The sequence below is a fragment of the Mchenga conophoros genome, linkage group LG7 (assembly GCF_057382185.1).
Source record: "Mchenga conophoros isolate Kocher_MC1m ecotype Shallow Benthic linkage group LG7, M_conophoros_male_GT1.1, whole genome shotgun sequence".
Lineage (NCBI taxonomy): Eukaryota > Metazoa > Chordata > Actinopteri > Cichliformes > Cichlidae > Mchenga > Mchenga conophoros.
In genome coordinates this window covers 10441547-10463563 of record NC_140532.1, presented here as the reverse complement: position 1 = coordinate 10463563, position 22017 = coordinate 10441547, and the positions used below count along the sequence as shown (strand labels likewise).

The 22017-nt window shown below is 39.5% G+C and overlaps 1 protein-coding gene across 2 annotated transcripts in view; it reads left to right on the top strand.

The window, feature by feature from the left end:
* The window catches only part of sema3d (sema domain, immunoglobulin domain (Ig), short basic domain, secreted, (semaphorin) 3D), a 37944-nt gene extending 24142 nt beyond the window's left edge, over positions 1-13802 (top strand). For both annotated transcript variants that reach the window (XM_085282013.1, XM_085282014.1), the window contains exons 16-18: positions 7959-8023; positions 8546-8685; positions 12724-13802. In XM_085282013.1, the coding sequence (XP_085138139.1) occupies positions 7959-8023; positions 8546-8685; positions 12724-13188 (670 nt within the window). In that variant the 3' untranslated portion in view covers positions 13189-13802. The remainder of the gene's footprint in view (positions 1-7958; positions 8024-8545; positions 8686-12723) is intronic.
* The last annotated feature ends 8215 nt before the right edge of the window (positions 13803-22017 follow it).

Below are 22017 nucleotides of genomic sequence, written 5' to 3'. Positions count from 1 at the left end.
ATGTTGTGTGTGTGTGCGGGCCAGACGTGGTCTGCGTGAGTGTGGCTGATTGTTGTCTTGTAATGGAGAATAAAATGTGTAAGTCTGCCTTAGAAGGAGATGTAAAATTTATGCAGAAAGTTTTACCAGGCAGCACGCAGTATGTAGGTTGTTGGTATAAGAAATGTGGATTTGAAGGGACATTAGTGGAAGTTAAGTGTAAAATGCTGGTAGAAAGAATAGCTGTAAGTGTAGCAGGTAAAACAGGTAAAGCGAAGCAGAGGAAGGAATTGCAGTTAGCAGTTGCTAAGTTGTGGCTGGAGCAGGTTCAGAAGAGGAGAGAAGCAAGAATGTTAGCAGAAAGTAGAGTCAGAGAAGAGCGTGAGAGAGCAGAGGTAGAAGTGGAGGAGAGATTAAAGGCATATTAGGAGCAGCATTGAGTCCAAGACAGACTTGGCAGGGTAGGAAACAGAAAGTAAAGTTAGTGAACACAAACGTTACAACTACATATCCATCCCTGACACAACACAAAAAAAAAACAAAAAAAAAAAACAAAACATATGGTGTTTCTGTAACAGAGTGTGAAGATGAAGAAAGTTTTTCTCCTGATCAATTCCATGAGTGTGAGAGTGTCTGACGTCATGGTGTGTGTGAAAGGTATCCAGCTGGGGCAGACGTGATTCTGCAGGTCACCTGCCCAGTGGACAAAAAGAAATAAAATAGTTGTGTGGATGAATGATAGCATGATGAGTGTTTGGTGTTTCTCAGTCTGAAACAGCTGTAATGCTATTTTCTGTTTTGGAGAAAAGTACAGTTAAAGAAAAAAAACAGAGAGAGATGTGTGTTGTTTTAAGCAGTGATGAGAATAATGGAAGTGTGGTGAGAGATGAACACAAAAACATACTGAAAATGCATTAACCATACTAACCCTACATGCATATACACATACAATGATACTCATGAGACCAGACAGCATCTTAAGCATGAGATTCTGTTTGTCATCTTGTCCAAGTCACTAGTAAGATGAAAGTGATACATAGACTAGTGGACTGAATATTATAGGAGGACAGATGGTTGCATTATAGAGGAGAAAACAGAATGCTGATGAGAGGTCTTAAATGAGTGAGTTGAGTGAGCTGATTGTGAGTTTCTGGTGTGTGAAGAAGTTTTACCATGGCACACATTTAGTTACATGAGAACTAAAACTTATTATGTGCTAAGACAACAGGGTTATGCTGTATGTTGTGTGTATGGCTGATTGGATGAATGTTTGAGATTAAACTGGCTGTTTGATTTGTCTTTTGTTACGATTTATCCCCCTGGCATGAAGAACACGTGTCATGATTTAAACAAGGCCTATCTTTCCTTTATTTTCTTTGATTTCTTTTATTTTCTTTCTTTTATTTTGTTACTTTCATGGTGCACTGAAAGTTTTGTTTGATGATCTCTGTTGAGCAGATCTGCACGATTAGAATCGAAGCGTCGTCGAGAAAACTGTTGCAAAGTGAGCTTCCCCAAAATTAAAATGGGCTCTTATTTGGGACAATCAGGAAACAAATTCCTGTCCAAAAGGATTCAACGAGGAAATCCAGTCTAAATTATTTTTCTTTTTGAAATGACGTTGTTTTGCTGAGCGTGGAAACGAATGCGACGATAATTTCCACAATTAGCAAAAGAAGGAATCACTGAGTGAATGAGTAAGAATTTTAAAATAAATGGGGAACTGACTGACTGACTTAACACCATTGTGTGAAGTCAACCCCCGCTTGACAAAGGTGTGGATGTATCTCTGTGTGTGTCTCTGTTACAGGAGCAGAAAGATGATAGCAACATCTGAGGTTGCGTGATGGTTTAACCTTTTAAATGCCATTTTTATGTTTGTGAATCTATCAGAGGTGTGTTATTCATGGGCTTGTGGTACTCACAGAAGTTACTGTGAGAAAGTATGCACACACCTGCGCAGCGCTAATATTTGCATTTTCTTTTCTTACAGCATGCCAGTTCTTCATGTGAATTGATGATGCGATTTATACCAGGACAACTGGTTGATGTTCTTTCCCACTACAGGATTTCTGGGTTTATATGTGAATGACATTCTTTCCACGGCTAGGGTTAGCTAACTTTATGGTGTTTTTATGGCACCTCTGGAACCTGTTGACCTGTGTCTGACCTCCGTCTGACCACAGTCAATGTGTATTGCTAATGTTTGTTTCTTTGAGAATGCTGTGGAGGATTCGGCAGAAGCGGACAAGTGACATGAGTAAAACAAATAAGAGATTACGATATTTATGGAATAGTTTATTATGGGCTCATTTGCTGGCCACTTTTGGACCCATAATAAATATATGAGTGGAGTGACTTTGCTTAAGAGAAGTCACCGATTACATTAATGTTAACTGAGCACATGGGATGATCCATGTTTGAGGCGAATTATGGTAACAATAGTGATTTAATGATTTGAGAAAACCTGCACATGACACTTGTCTTGCTGATGCTGAATGCTTGTTACCCTTGTGATATACTTGTTTATAAGTGTGAAGTTTGATTTTACTTCCAGATCTTGTTTTCCAGGCCATGATGGTGAGTATGCAGGCTCCTGGTGGAGCCAGTTTTTAAGGCAGGGATCCAGGTTTGGTGAGTTGACGCATGAGAAGTGTCCATGCGTCAAGAGGTGGGGTCCAGAATTAATATTAAACAATGTTTACTATTATTGTTGCAGTGATTTGTGTGATTAGCTGTTTATTTACAAGTATTAAACCTATGCAAGTGGTGCATCCTTGTTCAGATGAGGCTTTGACGGCCTATAAGTGAAGTTCACTGATTACAATGTGGAATAACATTGAGATGTTAAATAATTTGGAATAAATTATGGGAAAACGTAGGAGTTTGATGAGTTTAGAATAAACCTGCAATGATACTTGTCTCTGTGATGCTGAATACTTTATTACTCTTATGATCTACAGTTGGTTGCGAATGTGAAGTTGTTTTAAATTTAAGACTTTGTCTTCTGTGATACAGGAGCTGGGAGCTAAACAAGCTGAACATTTAAGTGCTGATTAATGTTTTTACACAGGGTTACAGCTTGGAGTGAAGCTGCTCCAAGGGACAAACCCTGGAGATTGTTTTAGGGAGACTGTGCAACACTCTTGTACATGTCTCATTGGGGAGTTGACACATGGCGAAAGCCGTGTGGCAAGAGGAGTGTCATTTTTTCAATTTGTAGATGTCGTGAGATGCCATGATGAGAAGGAGTGACTGAGAGGATCGCCCACAAAATGGAACCTGAGGGAGCGTGCCAAGCTCCAAAAAGTGACAGCGCAGAGGAGGTCCAGCGATGGACTTGTGGTTCTGTGAACAGCACAAATGCAAGGTGACTGTAAAATAACTAACAGCACTTTTTCCACAAGTGAAGCCAGTAACTTACTATCCTAAAAGATTAGCTCTAGTTGCTTGTGCTTTACCTCCATGCGTGAGATCAGTATGTGCAGCAGCTTAAGCTGTACAATGTTTCAATAGTTTATTTCACCTTTTGCAATTGTTAGTTCCACACGAGGTAGATGTCTACTATTGCAGACTAAACTTACATTTCTGTCACCTACAAGACACTTGTCTTTAATGTTACTGTTACTCTCACAACCACACATATTACCATAAAGTGGTGCAGAATTCTGAATCTGCCAAACCCTTTTTGCCAACGGAAGAGGGCACTTCTCATGAGTGTAGAGAGCGCGAGGAGAAGACGTGTAAGCTGAGGGATGACTTAATAGATGTGCCACTCGTTGAGGGAAAGGTTTGGTTTGTTGATGATTTGAGTTTTATAACAGCAGAGGGACAGACTAGAACAGGTTTTACTGTAGCTGACAGTGAGAGAGAGTTATCTATGTAGGACAACTAGCATGTTTCATGTTTGCTTGAGCAGCAGAGATGCTAGCTTTAACGGAAGCGTGTAAAGCTGTAGAGAGACAATATACACTGATAGGTAGTATACATTTGCTACTGTACATTTCTTTGTAGTGCAGTGAGTGAGACGAGGTATGACAACCTCAACAGGGAAACCTGCAGAACACACCAAACTCTTGCAAATTCTGCTGGATGCAGCGTTATTAACCAGTGGAATTGCCGTTTGTAAATGTGCAGCACACATGTGAGGGAAAGATCCGGTTGCATTAGGGAAAGTTTTTGCAGATAAGATCGCAAAGGAGGCAGCTTTAGTTAAACATGGTGTTAACCTTTTATCAGTACAGCATTAGCAGACGTGCAGGCCCACTCACCTACTGCAGGACAATAGTTGTGACTTACAGAGGGAGCAAGCTTGCAGGATGATTTTTTTATCTGTGGGATAAACCAGTACTGCCTAATAATTTGTATAAGACTGCTGCTATTTTGAGCCATTGGCTATACCATGTCTCAAACAGGAGGGAGATGAGCAGTCGTTATACTCACTCTAGGATTATTAAATACTTTTAAAAAAAAACTTTTTTGCAGAGAGAACTAATGGAACAGTAAAGTTAGGATTTAGGAAGACAGGCAGGACATGGTTAGACTGTATAGAATAAGTACGAGGATTACTCCAACAGAGAATGGTCTGACTCTTTGAGATTACACATGTTAGAGGATTTAGAGTTAGAGTTAGAGTTCCAGTCTTCTGTAGTGATGATAGAAAAGCAGAAGAGAGAGCATATTAGCAGATTAGATGCTTGAAAATGTTTAAAAGTAAAGTAGTCATGAGAACAAATGATCTGCCAGATGATTCTGTTTCTTCGCAGGAGCAGAGCCTGAAGTCTGGAGATTGGATGATGATAAGGCCATGGAGAGGAAGTGCTGGTCCAGTCCATGGTGGGAAGGTCCATATCGGATGCTGCTGACGACGACCACAGCAGTGAAGATTGCCGGAAGGAACACTTGGATATATCAAGCGCACTGCAAGAAGGTGACACACATCCAGGCCAGCTCGGAGTAAGTGGCAGGAAGACCGGGAACAAAGGGGGGGGAAAGCCTCCAGGGCCCCTCGTCTCAATCCGGTGAAGAAACCAACTGAGCCACAGGTACTCATCAGAATGGCTGGGAATGTGCTGTGCATCTTCTTGTGCCTGTGGACCCTGAGTGGGATGACAGGGAACGCACTGGAACAGAGCAAACCACACCAAGTACCCGCATGGGTTTTCAACAACTACTGGTGGCAGTTTAAGAACACAACCGCTCACATAAACAACGAGACCAATGGTTATGCTTGTGATGCCACTGGCTACACATTCTTCTGGACTGTGGCCCTGTAGCATCACTGAGAGCGAGACAGTTTGTTTGGTTGCTTTAGCAACACATCCAGGAACACTGCCAACTTTTCAACTGCTCTGAACCTGAATGGAAGGTTGATTCACCAGTAGCTGGGAAGGTGAACTGCTCTGGTGAGACAGACCTGCTCGTCTGACTCAAAGAATATGACTTGTTGCAGGACATTATACAGTTAAACGAACTGGAAACAGGCCAATTGCCTATGTGTACGAAGGACAATGGATTAGCCCAAGTTGGAGATTAACCATGGAACATGGCAACATCACTTATTCTTTTGTCTTTTGCAAGAAGGATGTAAACAGAGAAGCCTTTTGTCTACATTTACATCATGAACACTTGAGGTTTTGAGCCAAGAAGATCAAAACAGCTTGATCCAATTTCCTTTACAAAGCTTTTTCTGTGGTGACAACAGGACAGGAGAAGAGTTGTAAATGCAGATAATTCACAAGTTGACTCTAACCCCCACAGGATGCCTACAGTGAGAAGATTTGGGGGGTTGATAGGAGTCATAAAGAAGGGTGTTGACTTCCTGCAGCTTTGAAGTTAGCTGAGAGCCACATGGACAAACATTAAAGTCAACTGATGCGTTTAAATACCTATGTCTGTATACAGTTGGATTGTAGTGACATATGATTTTTGAGAATGATGATTCTTCTTGTTTGACCTTTGACATTCAGTTGTGTACTTGAAGAAATACATAATGAATTGCACGACAGGAGTAGATCCGCCACAAGACTGGATAGCTTGGTTACCGTCTGGTCCTTGGTGGCATCTTCTTTTGAAAATATTAATTCCTGTTTTTGAACTGTTGATACTGATTTGCTTATGTATAGGATGTAGTTTACTGTGCATGAATGAAATCTACACTGACACTGTCTAAACAAAGGGTGCATAAGTTGAAATTTAAGTATACAATGACAAAAAGGAGGGAAATGTTAAGTCTAATTGTTGAATGTTGCCATTGTGTTTCTTAAATTTGTACAGTCTTAGTTTAAGCAGTAGGATCAAAGCCATTCCTTTGATTCTGACCACCTCTCCAGCCACTCTGTGCTGGGGGAGGTTTTATTGTAGATACATCCTATCTGAAAGATCTGTTTCTTTTGATGTAAGCTTCCTGGGTTTATGACCCTTTGGTCAGCAGGAGGTCTCACACACACATTCTCACATAACACACACACACACACACACTCAGTGTATACATTTACATACAGTGCCTTGTCTTTGTAACCAAAGGGGGGTTGCAAGGGGAGGTGCTTTGTAAACTATTGTTTGAAGTTTGTCAATAAAAGGCAGCGAGAGGAGGCCACCATTTTGGGGTTCTTTGTCGTGCTGGACACAGACGAGGCCTCCCTTTTGCAAGTAATGGATCGATCGACTGTCTTGTTTTCTTCATGATGAATAAGTCTCTAGAATTAGCGGGGTTTGTGGAAACACAGACCCAACAGTTTGGGTTCATAGTGCCATATTATTGCCCAGTAGGGATTTTGTTATGGTTTGTACAATAGTGGAGGCCTCCAGGGCTCTTTGAAAGCAGACCTTCAGAGTGTCAGGGAATGTAGGCTACAGATGTCCCACCACACAGGACTAGCAGGAAGTGGAGGAAGAAATCAATACAAACTGAAGGAGCCCAAGTGAGCAACACAAGTCAGAGGTCAAAGAAACTTGTTTCTTTCTTCTTTAAAAAAAAAAAACCAAAACTGGTACACTCTAAATGTTTTTGCAGGAAAACAGATAAAAATGCCAACAAGATGATGCCCTCAACTCTGTGTGTATGTGTCTGTGTGTGTATGTATATTTATATATGTGTGTATGTATATATATATATGTATATATATATATGTGTGTATGTATATATATATATATGTATATATATATATATATATATATATATATATATATATTTTTTTTTTTTTTTTTTTTTTTTTTTGATATCCTATTGTAGTGATAGACAAGATTATCTTATGGAATAAAATGGAGTGGTTCTTCTTCTTTAGCTATACAACTATAAAGCTAATGCCTCCCTACATTTTAAGTGCTTTTGAAAAAATAGTAATTCTCAGACAATTTCTTCACAGGTTTATCACAAGTAATGGCAAATTTGGCATTCACGTGAAGTGTGTCAGAAACATTCATTTTAATAACTATTTGTTTGACTGATTTACAAAATGCAGTATTGAGAAACACAAATAAAGGTATTAAAAACCCTTTTTCTGATTTTTGTTTTGTTTTGTTTTTCAGTTTTCGCATGTTGCAGTGTTAACATCAATCTGGATTTACTTACTTTAATGACTGAAAAGAATTTCACATAATTTTCATATAACAGTGTTATTACCAACTTTGATTTTGGCTTTTTTGGCTAATTATGGCTGTTTGTTTTATAATGTCTAATTCCTGTCGAACCTTTAACTGTGATAATATGGTGATGCTAAAATTGTAATTCATAGAATAGAATTCAGATAAATGTCTAATAAGGACTTCATGAGTGGATAATCTACTAATATAATGTACACAATGTATATTAAATTAGCTAGATGCTAATTTTGTGAAACTCCCCTCGTGGAGAATACTGGACTGTGAGCGTAAAGCATATAAGTTCTTTATACTTTAAATTCTGCATCTCAATACTGAAGACTAAAGTGGTCATACGCTTCCTTGTTTTTTGCTTTGTTTCTGTGTTTACTTGCAAGGCGAGCTAGAAGACAGGACATCAAGAATGGAGACCCTGCCATGCAGTGCTGGGACACGGAAGACAGTATGTACACTTTATGTCTTAAGGGGTTCGGCCACTGTTTGTTTTTGTAAAGCATTTCTTAAAAAAATCAGGAAAGCATCTGATCACTTCAAATTCTGTCTGCTTGATAATGAACCTAAACCCGCAGACAGATTCAAGAAGAACTATAAACAGTGTCAAGAAAGACAAAAAAATCCTGCAACAGATGGTATGGCTCCCACGGAGCTCCGATGTCAAGATTACAGAGTCAGATTGGGATCACATGAAGAGACAGAATCAACGGAGAACGGAAGTTTTTCAAAGAAATATGACAATATGTCCAAGATACTTTCATGTTGGCTGACACAGCTGAAATTTGTGTGCTTGTGTATCCATTGTTGGGGTTTTCATGTCATGCAACAAACATGTTTTTAATGACAGTGATGTCCTTTGCCTGGTACTGCATAATTGTCACAAAAAATAATCTAATTATGAGACATACATCAGATACTGTATCTTTGTTAGAACCTGAGAAAACATAGACACTACTTTTGGTTTTTACAGGTCTTGGTACTGGGAGTGTGGAGGAGAAAATTCTCTTTGGGGTGCAGAGCAACTCCACATTTTTCGAGTGTATCCCCAAATCTCAGCAGGCCCGGATTCGATGGTACATGCAAAGACTGGAATCTGAACGCAGAGAGGAGGTTAGAATATTACTGCATTTTTCATAGATTCAGCTCTCCTTCTGTAGTCTGAAAGTCTTTTGCTTTTCTTGGGTTCATGTTGAAGGGGTTGCATTTATTTTCTTCCTACATCAAAAAGTGGGGAAAGGTTAGAGTGCCTAGGAACAGTGTTTGCTACAGCGGCACTAATTTCTCACAGAAATGCTTCAAAACATCAAAACACACCACAGCGGACTTCATGTGCACTGCTTTTGGAGTGTTGAACTTCTCAGCAATTATTTGTACTAAAAATCTCTGCATACGCATATTTTTAATAATGTCTAAGGCCTTGACAGCAAAGTTTCCAGCCATTGCAAAAACAATAGGGTGGGAACAGAAAGGCATAAAAGCAGAAAGAGGTAATATATTTGTATTTGAGGTGTGGAAAGGAACTAAATAATGATGACAGTTGTCTCCTGATTGAGACAACAGAGATGTGCTTACTCAGCACCTCAGTGCCTTCCCCTCCCCCTATCCAAACATACAATCTATCCTGCACCCACTGCAAGTGGCCCTTTTAGTGCTTAACCTCTCTACTTCCCACTACACTAATTTCCTCCTACCACTGTGCTCTGTCCTCTCTCTCAGGGGTGAATGTAAGCACAGTGACAGGTGCATAGGCCACTAAAGACCCATGTGCTTCTTTATGGGCTCACACTGCACAAAGCTCTGCTTTTTGTCTGTGGGTGGATGAATGCATGTGTCTGTGTTTCTTTATGTACCCCTACAGTGAAAAACTATAACAGAGAACTCCCCAGGGACAGCCACGGGTTTTGGTGCAATAAACACAATGTGGTGTTTTCTGTGTTTGTGTGTGTAGGGATGAATAATATGTGACCTGTTGCACTGTTGACAAAGTGATGGCGGCTTGGATGGAGTCAAATAAAGAAAAGTGATTTAAAATTTCAGGTGTTTTGAATTTTAAGTAAGCACATAGCTCCTTAGGATTCATACCATAAAAGTACTTTGCAGGCAAAAGAGTTAAAATACAAATATAATGGAGATAATTTTGAGTATAGGTTGAAAACAGTGCTAAAAGAAAAACATGATAATAAGATAATCATGACAAGGATTAGACAAATACAGGGAAGCTATATAAGCTAAAAATAATAATAATTACAAAAAAACACGGCCAAAGCTGGAGCATGATTATGAGATTATTATGTGACTATACATAGTTACTATATATTATACTATAGTATTTCCAAATACATTTGCAAATTGAACAGTGGAAGAGCAAAGTAGTTTGAGCAATATTGCCTTAAAACACTTTTTTTCTCGTTTGTGAACTCAGACAACATAAAGTAATTATATAATAATTTCTGGTACTTAAATTATTGGCCTTTTTACTTCTTTGTCATGTCGGTTTATACGTACAATTATAGTAAACACAAGATTGTGCTGCTTCAAAGCAGCAAACATTGATCATAAAAAGGATGGAGATCAAGTGAAAAACAAGCTGGAGGTCAGAGGAGCGCACACTTTTCAGATGTTGGAATTCATAGTCAGTTGTGTGGGCGATATCTTGAATATGTTCAGATAGCATTCTTGCAACTAATACCATTTGATTTCTTTAACTGTCTTAATTTTTCTCTTTGTTTTAATTACCTAGTGGCAATGGTGTGTTTGCCGATATGTGTGTTATGTATAAAGTTTGGATCTATGTTTTTAGGCCTTTTTTGGATGCGGAATTGAAACTACATCCCTATTACAGTAGTTGGGTGTAATAGTTGTATCTTGGCCTTCTAGCTGTGTAAGGTGGTTTATGTGTTCTCACAGCTGCAAAGCATGTGATCATTTAAGTGTCTTGCACATTTCAATCTCTTCTTTTCTGCCCTGTTTTCTTCTGTCATCCTTTTATCTTCCCTGGCCGTTAACTTCCTCCTCAGCCCGACCCTAATCTTTGCTCACGTCCTGCCCCAATACTCCTTGCCTACTTAGCTTCCTCAAAACTTTCATGCTGTGTCCACAATTTCCCACAGTTTTCCCTCCTGTGTTTCTGGGTTTTGATAAAGGCAACCTCAGCCAGCTGTTCATAGCACCTGCAGCCCAGTCTAAAACTTACTCAACTCATAATCTCCTTATCCAGTGCCTCCTCTTATCTCCTAGTAAAACTCAGCTATTAAAGATGTGAGCTAGAAGAAATTTTGCCATCTTTCTCACATCATGTTTGTGCACACGTGTTTACCTCCTGGAGCCTGCAATGCTAGCCCATTGGGTAATCTCTAATAAGAAAAGTATGGAAAAGGTTAAATGTGTTGCTCAATGCTCATTAGCACAAAGCACCTATTTCTCAGCTTAGGTGGGAATTTCTTAATTTGATACTTAAAGCATCAAATTAACTTAGAAGTAGACTGCAAATATTCTCGCCTGTGTTTCATTTAACAGTTTAAACGTCATCATTAAATAACATTTCATTGCTTTACTCCACATTCATGCAAAGTTGTTAAAACAGAAGAGCATAAGTGTGTTTATGAACGCTATACACCACTATACACTATACACTGGATTGCTTTCCCTTGTAGGAGTTGCTGATGTGATTGCATGCCCAGACACACACAGACATATCCACACACAGGCATACAAATAAAGACAGACCATCTGGCTAAGTTTAAAAGCCTGGCATTGCTATTTAGTCACAGATGCCTTGGTTTTGGATGGAAGAGTGCAGGCGACTTAAAAAGCAATCAGATAGGCACATGAATGCTAATTGGATGATTTTAAAAGGCAGAGGACAGAGAGCCACGTAAGTGTGATTTTTATGTTTTTAATACGTATACCATATGTTTTGTCAAGTCAGTCAGGTGTGTCAGGAAATGAGAATGTGGTATGAGACTGGCTAGTAGGTCTAATGTGTGCAAAAGACAACATCCAGAAAGACTCTGAAACCTGTGGGTGTGCCTCTGCCTTGACTACACATCATTAGTGTCAGATCTGGAAACCACCACAGAGCTATCCAAACACACACACACACACACACACACACACACACACACACACACACACACACACACACACACACACACACACACACACACACAGAGACACCTGTGTATGTAAGAAAAAAATGGTAAAACAAGACCACAGCAAGCACATGGGCAAAAGACATGGTAATATTCTGCATTTCTTATCAGTTACACCTCTGGGGGTCAAAGTGCAGCTGTGGGAGGTATCCCTTTGAAGCAGCCACACTTTCACACATGCTGGACTCACTCCCTCATGCTCTTTCTGTGTCCTCTTAACACAGCTTTGTTTTTTTTAGGCTCTGACAGCAGTCACATCATCCGATGAACCGTGGTGGATGCTAGACGGAAATAGGGCCAAAAAACATTAGCATGCCACTTACCTTAACAACAAGCACATACATTCCCAGCAGCGCTCAACGTTTACTCTCATTATGCATCTAAAGATCTCTCATCACATAATGACCTGTGCCCACCCACGCCGTGAACTATACTCGCCACACCTAATTCCATATGCTTCCCGTTTTAGGGGTCATTACCTTGTTCAACACAACTTGGTTACAAATCTTCAGAAATGTATGTGTTTGAGGAGGGTGTAGGGCTGTGCGATATGACCAAAATCTCATATCCCGATATTAAGACATCTATCGTCCGATAACGACATAAATCACAAAAATGTAACATTTTCTGTAAATTCTGTGAATCTCGGGCAGCTCGACTTGCGTGAAGTGTTTCCAGCTGGGCGTCGTACCTGGAGTCGAGTGTTTTAACTGATGCATGAAATAATAAATTTTTAGACATAAGTTATAACGGCCGCTGTTTTCTTTGATGGCCACTACAGTGACCATCAAAATAATGAAAAAATATTGCCGTAAACAGTTTATTTTGCGACACCACGAAAAACGATAGCGTAAAATGTGAAACGATAGACGTTTTTATATCGTCATCCGATATATATCGTTATATCGAACAGCCCTAGGAGGGTGATGTGTTAGCTGGGGTTTGTGGTGGTGGGTTGGCATTATGTAGCTCTTATATGTTTCTTGTTGTCTCTCAGGTCAGATTTGATGATCGAGTAATTCACACGGAAAGAGGTCTCCTAATTCGCTCCCTTCATGCTTCTGATGCCGGTGTGTATATCTGTGTAGCTCAAGAGCACACACACTTCACCCATACTCTCCTCCGTGTCACTCTACAAGTTGTTACAAATGGACAGCTAGACAGAAAAGCCAAGCCGAGTGACGACTCTGCCGGGGGGCTACACCATGGAACAGAGGCACGTCAGCGATATAAAGACTACCTGAGAGCGATGAGCTCTCCCTTCAGCTCTCTAGAAGAGTACTGCGATGCACTGTGGCTGGATAAGAGGCCGTTGAGGGTTCGAGGGCGAGGCTTAGGAAATGGCAAATGGAAACACATCCAGGAAATGAAGAAAAGCCGGAACAGGAGACACCACAGAGAGAATGTGGAAAAGAAAGAACATCAGAAGCAAGGGAGGGTAGTGAGGACAGCAGAACAATAGGCGACAGGATATAGAAACATTAAGGATGTTTATATTAACTGGTTTAAGGATCAAGCTAATGTGACTCAGAACTGTGAAACTGCAGTGTCAGATGAGCAAGTAAACTTTAACTCTTAAAGTGACATGAAAGACGATCAGTGAAATATGCAGTGCAAAAATGCAATATACTTAGCAAGCAACTTGAAGTAGTAGAGGTATGTTACAGGAAAACGCACAGTTAACTTTGTAAATAAATTATCCATTGATATCACTCAAGCCTCCGTAGTTTGACAGACTGCTGTTGCTCGTTTTACTCCAAAGTTTCATAGGGCTAATATTCCATTTGGTCACTTAATGACATTAAAAGTTAGGATTTGTAATATTGGAATTAAGATGACGCCATTACTTTCATTATGTATGACTGTAAATATTGATATGACATGTACAGGAGACATAGCATGCTAAGTTTAGTCTTATTACTGACCTATAACAGTAATCATTTATGATGTTATTCTAAAAAAAATGACATATTTTTGTACAATCCATTTACTCTTGTGTACTGTAGGTGCAATAGAGGTTTTTTTTTATTATAACTGTTTGTGAACGTTATTTAAATAAATGTGTCTTGGAGCCTCTGTTCCTTAAATTTATTGCTTACTTATATTCTGTGCACAGATAAAATCAGTATGCAAAAACTTTACTGCTGCAGTTACTGGCAGTCTCAAGTATATGACAGGCATACTCGGAATTAGTTAGGGTTAGCTCAGCTGAGCCTCTCCTGATATAGCAACACGGGTCCCTGTATACTGTATGCAGATGTCAGAATGATTCAGGACCAGCTGGTTTGTTTTTTAGTGTGTGTCCCTGTGTGTGTGAGCGTGTAAAGGTAAATGTGTAAAAGACAAGAAGAAGAAGAGAAAGTGGCAACTTCAGTAGAAACCATTTGAAATATAAAAGGCTGTGATCAAACCCAGTTACAGATTTCCCAAAATAAAAATAAAAAGTTGAGATGGCATCAGTGTCAGAGGCATGAGCATGAAAACCAAGCATTATGCAACCCAGTGTGCCTGGCCTGAATTTTATGTACAGACTTACAAAGAAATGGAAGTAATATGATACACGGTGCTTGTATTTCAGGCTGAAAATAAAATGACAAGGCTCTTCTGTGAAAGGCATCATCACAGTCATGGGAGTCCTGTTTTAATTGATTTAGTGGTAACATCTTAAATTTCATTTTGAGTGAGCTGCTGAAATACTGGAAGAAGAGTCACATAGAAAATTAGTCTCAAACTCAAATATATATATATAAAAAATATGACTTTTAGAAATATTATTATCATTGCCTCATAGACCATAACTGGTCTATCATAAATAGCTATAACTGCCTTTATGATGGACACTGTGTTTTTCTTACAGAGACACATTTTATTGTGCTTACTTTCTCCCTATCTAACTGTATAAATAGGTCTACCATTTTGTGCTTTTCCACAGTGATTTTCAGAGCTTCTTGTAACAAAGACAATAAATATTTCAAATGCTTCCTCTCTGTCTATTGTTTATTTATCAGTCAGCTGTAAAGAATAAACTGCATCTCCCCCGAACGGAAACAGCAAGAGGACTTTATAAAAACTAGAAAATCTTTTCTTCTAAATATTATTACATTAAAATATTATTTTTCACATTTTTTTTTACATTAAATTATTTATCAACTTATTTCACATAAACAAATGTACATGCATATTTTAAGACAATGTATTTTCTTAAATCAAAATTAGTTCAGCTTACCAAACATTTATTTATACTTCACATCGTCCTGTACTGTGGCATTTTCATTTCCCCTCTTTAGACCATCACAGCCAACTGCCACAGTACCACCACACTCTCAAAAAAAAAAAAACCAATTTGAAAGACCACTAAGGGTGATAACTGTCAAAAATATCAGCTCACTGCTCAGTGTTGCTATTGCTAATGGTTTCATTTCAACAGCATCAACTTATTATCTTATTATTTATTACAACTTAGTGTTCCTTATTTATATATAAGGCTGAATGATAATGTGCTATCCTGCACAGAAGATCTGTTGTCAGATGCCATAAGAGATCGTAATTGTAGACATAAGCATACTATGTATGCTCAGAGTTAACTTGACCCTCACATGTGGCTGGAAAACAACCCATGAGTGAAGTGATTTGCTGTTCTAGACAGGCAGACAGAAACAGTGGGGGTTAAATGAGGAAACAGAACCATGGAAAGGAACCAGAATTTCTAGAAGGAAGTGGTTAATTTGATGTGATTGGTGTAATGAGCAAGCAAGTGTGCTTAGGAGCCCCTGGAGCGAAGCCTTACAGTGTATTCACACACAGACAAAGGCACACGTACACAGTATACTTCTTTTTCTCCATCAGTGTCATGGCTGTGTGCAGGAAGGCAGAGGGGAAGGACCCAAAATGCAGGACTCACGGAGGCAAAAGTAAACTCAGAATAAACTGCTTTATTGCAGGCTGCTGATCAAACAGAAGACTAACTAAACTGGAAAATATAAACTAACAGGCAGGTAAATACAGTTAACAGAACACACAGCTGAAACTGAGGGTGAGTAGACATTGACGACACGACAGAGAACAAAGGAAACACAGGGCTTATATACACACGGCAGTAATCAAGGGATGAGAGACAGGTGGGGAACACACCTGGGAGAAATCACAGCTGACGAGACAGGGGAAATGTAACCTGAACACACTCACATAAGACAGGGACCTTCAGAATAAAACAGGAAACTAACAGACACAGAGGACCAGACAAGACACCATGGACAGACAGAGGGACATACAGGCAGAGAAGACTAAGCACAGGCAAAACCTAAACTAAACCCAGAAATAATAATCATCATCATCATAGGATAGCTAAAGAATCAGAACATAATTATAATGAGCACAATCTGGAAACACACCAAAATACAAGAAACCGAAAAAGCAGGGTCAAAATGACCCAGAACCGTGACAATCAGTTACATTTGTAAAAATTGGTTTCTCTATGATCAGTGATCCACATGGGCAACTACAGCAAGAATTGGTTCTATAGATGGGATCTACAGGTTAGATATGATCTACAAAGCTATGTAGGTGTTTTAGTGCTTGTTTTAGTGTCTTTACCTTACAACATAAAGCACCTACAGGTGGCAGTTGTAATTTGGCACTATATGAACTAATATTGACTTGTGCAACAAGAATTAATCATTACCAGTGTTAAAGGATAAAACTGTCAGCAGCAGTGTTTTTCCCTTTTTTATAGCCTGGGTCAACTGAACAACACATTCCAGTGTTTCAATTGATTTAAAGTGAAAATACACATCAAAAACAGTTATCAATAGTGTAAGTGAAACTGCCTGGCATTAGTTGAGACCAAGAAAAAACAAAAAAACAAAAACCACATAGCAATACCTGTTGACCTGAATCTATCAGCTTCCATTAGCCTGACAACACAGAGAAAGTATTAACGTCACTTTATGCACATGTGCCCAGGTGCAAAACTCCTTTGCAAAGGTGTTTTCTAATGAACCCTGTTCCACAACCTCCACAGTGCCATGCCTGAATCAAGATATCAAAAACTTTGACAGGAAGACTAGAGGGAGAACAGAGCGGAATTGAGATGTCAGACCAAGGAGGTGTTTCTGGTTCTATATTACAGGGCATTTACAGCTGTGCAGATGTGTGTTTGTCAGGCGTTGACAGTGAACTTCTATGATAGCTGTCGGGTTGGGCGGTATTGATGGTGGCCTGCGGGTATTGGAAGGGGAGAGGTATGTGAGTAAGAGGTAGAAACAGTTGTTTCCTCTGAGTAATGACTACCTGTACTCCCTCAGCCTCATTTACAGACATAAGTGATCTCTCTTCTCTCCGGGATCTGTGGCAGGACATGCAATATTCTAAACACCCCCTATGATAGATGTTTTCATCTGCTGTACAAAGAGCTCCTTTGAACCTCCTTGCAGAAGAGATGTCTGCCTCTGCCCTGTTGGTCTCCCTTGCTGTGGACAGTTTTTGTAAACAGGGCTCAGTCAGGATGTATGTTTACCTGCACTGGGTGTAGTGTGTTTACTGCTGTTAAATATCATATACCAAACATACTGTCCTTTAGAGAGATTTTAATCAGGTCACAGTTTTTCTCAGAGTCTAAAAGTCCCTGGGTACTGGCAAGTTCTTATTTGGTTGTTCGTACAAGTTTCTTGAGTAAAATCACATAAGAATTGTATTAAAATAAATTATACAGTACATGGCTCACATACTGATTACCAATGGTGAATACTTTTTATTTGATCTGTCTCTTATAGCTTAATCTAGTTTATCTGGCAATTGGTTTTCACTACCAGAACATGAAAAAGACACAAATCTTAAAACTATTCCGAATTTTCCACAATTCCTTTAACTTGAATTTCATATATATCACAAAGAAAGCGTAATGTGCAGATCCTTAGTTTACAGTGAAAGGAGCTGGAGCCCTAAAATAATAACTGAAATGGCACAATGGGTGAACAAATGCCAATGTTACCTCATAATATTTTCTATTTAACACTGTGAGAAAATGTTGTTAGATAAATGTTTTTGGCAAGCCCCAAACTCTGTGTTGCAATCCTTGCCCTGCTAAAGATTTTTGTTTCCTAAGCTTAACCACAGATGAGGCGATGATCACAAATTCAAGTCTTCAGTGAGAGAGAGGTTTTTGTCATGTCCACCACATCATGCTGTCTCTGACGCAAGTAAAATGAAAACAAAACAAATGAGCCTGAAACTGTCTCTGAAAAGAATTCATCCTCCGTATTTGTGCCGCTGAATATAATTAAAAACTCTTTAGTTGTATTTTTAAGTGATAGCACTTGTGCCATTAAAGTAAAAACAATATTTATTCAAAATTTTCTGCTTTGTTTTTCCATGTCTGGTTTATGTAAGGTCTACTGGTTACCAGAGTTTTACAAATTAACTTTACTCACCAGCATGTTTTGGCTTTTTGCCCCCTCTCATCTTTCTTCTCCTTTTTTGGTTCATCTGTTTGGTGTAGGTTCATCTGTTAAATGTGAGACTGTCATGTGTACCTTGGTTTGTAGAGGAAGAGAGGAGTCCCAATGAGAGTAAAGAGAAACTGAAATATTACATGAAGGGGAAGAGACACTGGACTAATGTGCATGACTGGAAGCAATCGTCTCCAGTGTCTGCTCTGTACTGTGGAACCCCGAATCAGCAAGAGAGTTGATGAGCTTTAGTAAACATGGAAAACCTCCAGAACATCTGATGGAGGGTTTTCAACAGTTTTCCATGCTGGGGTGTCACGAAAGCACTCAGATTTCAAGCTTGATTTTTGAGATCAATATACAAATGGTCCCTCTTGCTTTCTTTATATTTTCCTTTCAAACAGCCTTCAGGCTCAACTTCCAGACTGGTTGTCAGTGTAATGAACTCAGCTATGTCAAAACATAGACAGTGTGTGTTTAAAGTGTCAGATTCTTGTCAGTTACTCTGGGTAGGCATTGGCACAGTTTAATACTTTGTTGACTTTAATCTATTGCTGACAAGTCTCGCACTGATGTATAAAGGTATTAGTATTCAATATGACTGGGTGGTTATTTCATTCATCAAGGTTAAAAAAAAACAATTGTTTGTGGTTGAAGTTGGAATTTAGATGACTGGGAATGTGAAGAAAAATAATTCTTGAAACTTTTGTTTGTTCTTCATTGTGCTAGAACAAATTTGCTCTAAGATGCTTTGTTGTAGTATTTTGTATGACTAACTTAGATAAGCTTTCTTGTCAATTCTTTAAGTAGTCTTCAGGAATAGCTCTCTGGGCTTCTTCAAGGACTTTTAATTGTCCTGGCTTTTCTCGTATTAGCTGTCAAGATAATTCCACACTGAGGTTCAGCCTCTGGGGAGGCCAGTCAATGATTGATAGTCTTCCACTGTGTGTTTCTTTCCAGATATGCTTTTACTACATTGGGGATGTGTTTGGGATTTCTGTCATGCTGAACAATGAATTCTTGCAGATGGTGTTGCAAAATGGTTTAAAATCCGTTTGTGTTTTTCTGCAATCATAAAGTCATCGATATAGAAAAGCTCTCCAACACCACTGGCTGACATGCATGTCGAAAAACAATGACCGAGCTTCCACCGTGTTTTGCAGATGCCTACAGACACCGGCGGACCTGCCAAAAATTTCAAACTTGGAATTTTCTGTGCATAAGACCACTGACTTTCAGTCCAGTTCTTGTGTCATTTTTGCATACCATAGCTTTTCTCCCTAATTCCCTTCCTTAAGAATAGCTTCTTGACAGCCATCCTTCCACTGAGACCATTTTATATGGGGCCTGACAAAGAGTAGATGAATCAACTGATGAGCCAGATGCATCTCTCGGGTCCTGTGTAAGTTCTTTGCTGGATTCTTTCCCATTTCTTAAGGATATGACTTTCAGATATGATTCATCTTAGGTTGCAAGTTTTGTTTAGGCCTGTCTTTTCTCCTTTCGTCCTCTGATTCTCCAATTTCTTCAGAAGGACACACTGAACAGCATACTGAGATATGGCATGTTTTTGGCCAATAGCTCTTTGGGAATCACATTGTTGGTGCAAAAATACATATTTTATGCCCGTCAGAGTCTCTTATCTTTGGTATTTTTCATAGGTTCTAGAAATGAGAACAAATTATGTGTTTTTGTGATGCACTCCTAGTAAAAGTGCCAATAGGTACAACTTTACCTAGTTGTTTAGTTGTTGTGTAGACAGCAATAAATGTAACACTGAACATTTTATAGTTTTAGAATAATAACAAAAAAAAATCTGTAATAATTTCCCTTGTTGACTATATTTGCATAGCTGATATTCCCAGTTGTTATAAAGATTTAGTCCATGGGTTCTGTAATTTTGATTGAATGGCTACTGTGAATACATTTTTAGACCATTACTATGTCTGAATCTACTTTACTCACGTTTCATATTTGAAATTCTAGATTCTGTGTAGGTAAAGAGCCGGAGAAAACATTTGTTATACAGTTCATTATATGTGATTAATGGCATGGCAATCTAAACCGAATGTCTATATCAGCATTAGGCTTATTGTATTGGGAATTGCACAGTGTCAGTGTACAGTGGGGCAAAAAAGTATTTAGTCAGCCACTGATTGTGCAAGTTCCCCCACTTAAAATGATGACAGAGGTCAGTAATTTTCACCAGAGGTACACTTCAACTGTGAGAGACAGAATGTGAAAAAAAAATCCATGAATTCACATGGTAGGATTTGTAAAGAATTTATTCATAAATTAGGGTGGAAAATAAGTATTTGGTCACCTCAAACAAGGAAAATCTCTGGCTCTCACAGACCTGTAATGTCTTCTGTAAGAAGCTTTTCTGTCCCCCACTCGTTACCTGTATGAATGGCACCTGTTTGAACTCATCATCTGTATAAAAGACACCTGTCCACAGCCTCAAACAGTCAGACTCCAAACTCCGCCATGGCCAAGACCAAAGAGCTTTCGAAGGACACCAGGAAAAGTATTGTAGACCTGCACCAGACTGGGAAGAGTGAATCTACAATAGGCAAGCAGCTTGGTGTGAAAAAATCAACTGTGGGAGCAATCATCAGAAAATGGAAGACATACAAGACCACCGATAATCTCCCTCGATCTGGGGCTTCACGCAAGATCTCATCCCGTGGGGTCAAAATGATCATGAGAACGGTGAGCAACGATCCCAGAACCACACGGGGGGACCTGGTGAATGACCTGCAGAGAGCTGGGACCAAAGTAACAAAGGTCACCATCAGTAACACACTACAACGGCAGGGAATCAAATCCCGCAGTGCCAGACGTGTTCCGCTGCTGAAGCCAGTGCATGTCCAGGCCCGTCTGAAGTTTGCCAGAGAGCACATGGATGATACAGCAGAGGATTGGGAGAATGTCATGTGGTCAGATGAAACCAAAGTAGAACTTTTTGGTATAAACTCAACTCGTCGTGTTTGGAGGAAGAAGAATACTGAGTTGCATCCCAAGAACACCATACCTACTGTGAAGCATGGGGGTGGAAACATCATGCTATGGGGCTGTTTTTCTGCCAAGGGGACAGGACGACTGATCCGTGTTAAGGACAGAATGAATGGGGCCATGTATCGTGAGATTTTGAGCCAAAACCTCCTTCCATCAGTGAGAACTTTGAAGATGAAACGAGGCTGGGTCTTCCAACATGACAATGATCCAAAACACACCGCCCGGGCAACAAAGGAGTGGCTCCGTAAGAAGCATTTGAAAGTCCTGGAGTGGCCTAGCCAGTCTCCAGACCTCAAGCCCATAGAAAATCTGTGGCGGGAGTTGAAAGTCCGTGTTGCTCGGCGACAGCCCCAAAACATCACTGCTCTCGAGAAGATCTGCATGGAGGAATGGGCCAAAATACCAGCTACTGTGTGTGCAAACCTGGTAAAGACCTATAGTAAACGTTTGACCTCTGTTATTGCCAACAAAGGTTATGTTACAAAGTATTGAGTTGTATTTTTGTTATTGACCAAATACTTATTTTCCACCCTGATTTACGAATAAATTCTTTACAAATCCTACCATGTGGATTCATGGATTTTTCTTTCACATTCTGTCTCTCACAGTTGAAGTGTACCTCTGGTGCAAATTACTGACCTCTGTCATCATTTTAAGTGGGGGAACTTGCACAATCGGTGGCTGACTAAATACTTTTTTGCCCCACTGTAGCTGATTGTGTACGTAACACCAGAACAGAAAATCTTCCTAACTAGTTGCGCTTATATATTACTATGGGAGTTTGCACCCTCATGTGTGTGCACACTTGCTTGTGTGTGTGTGTCTCA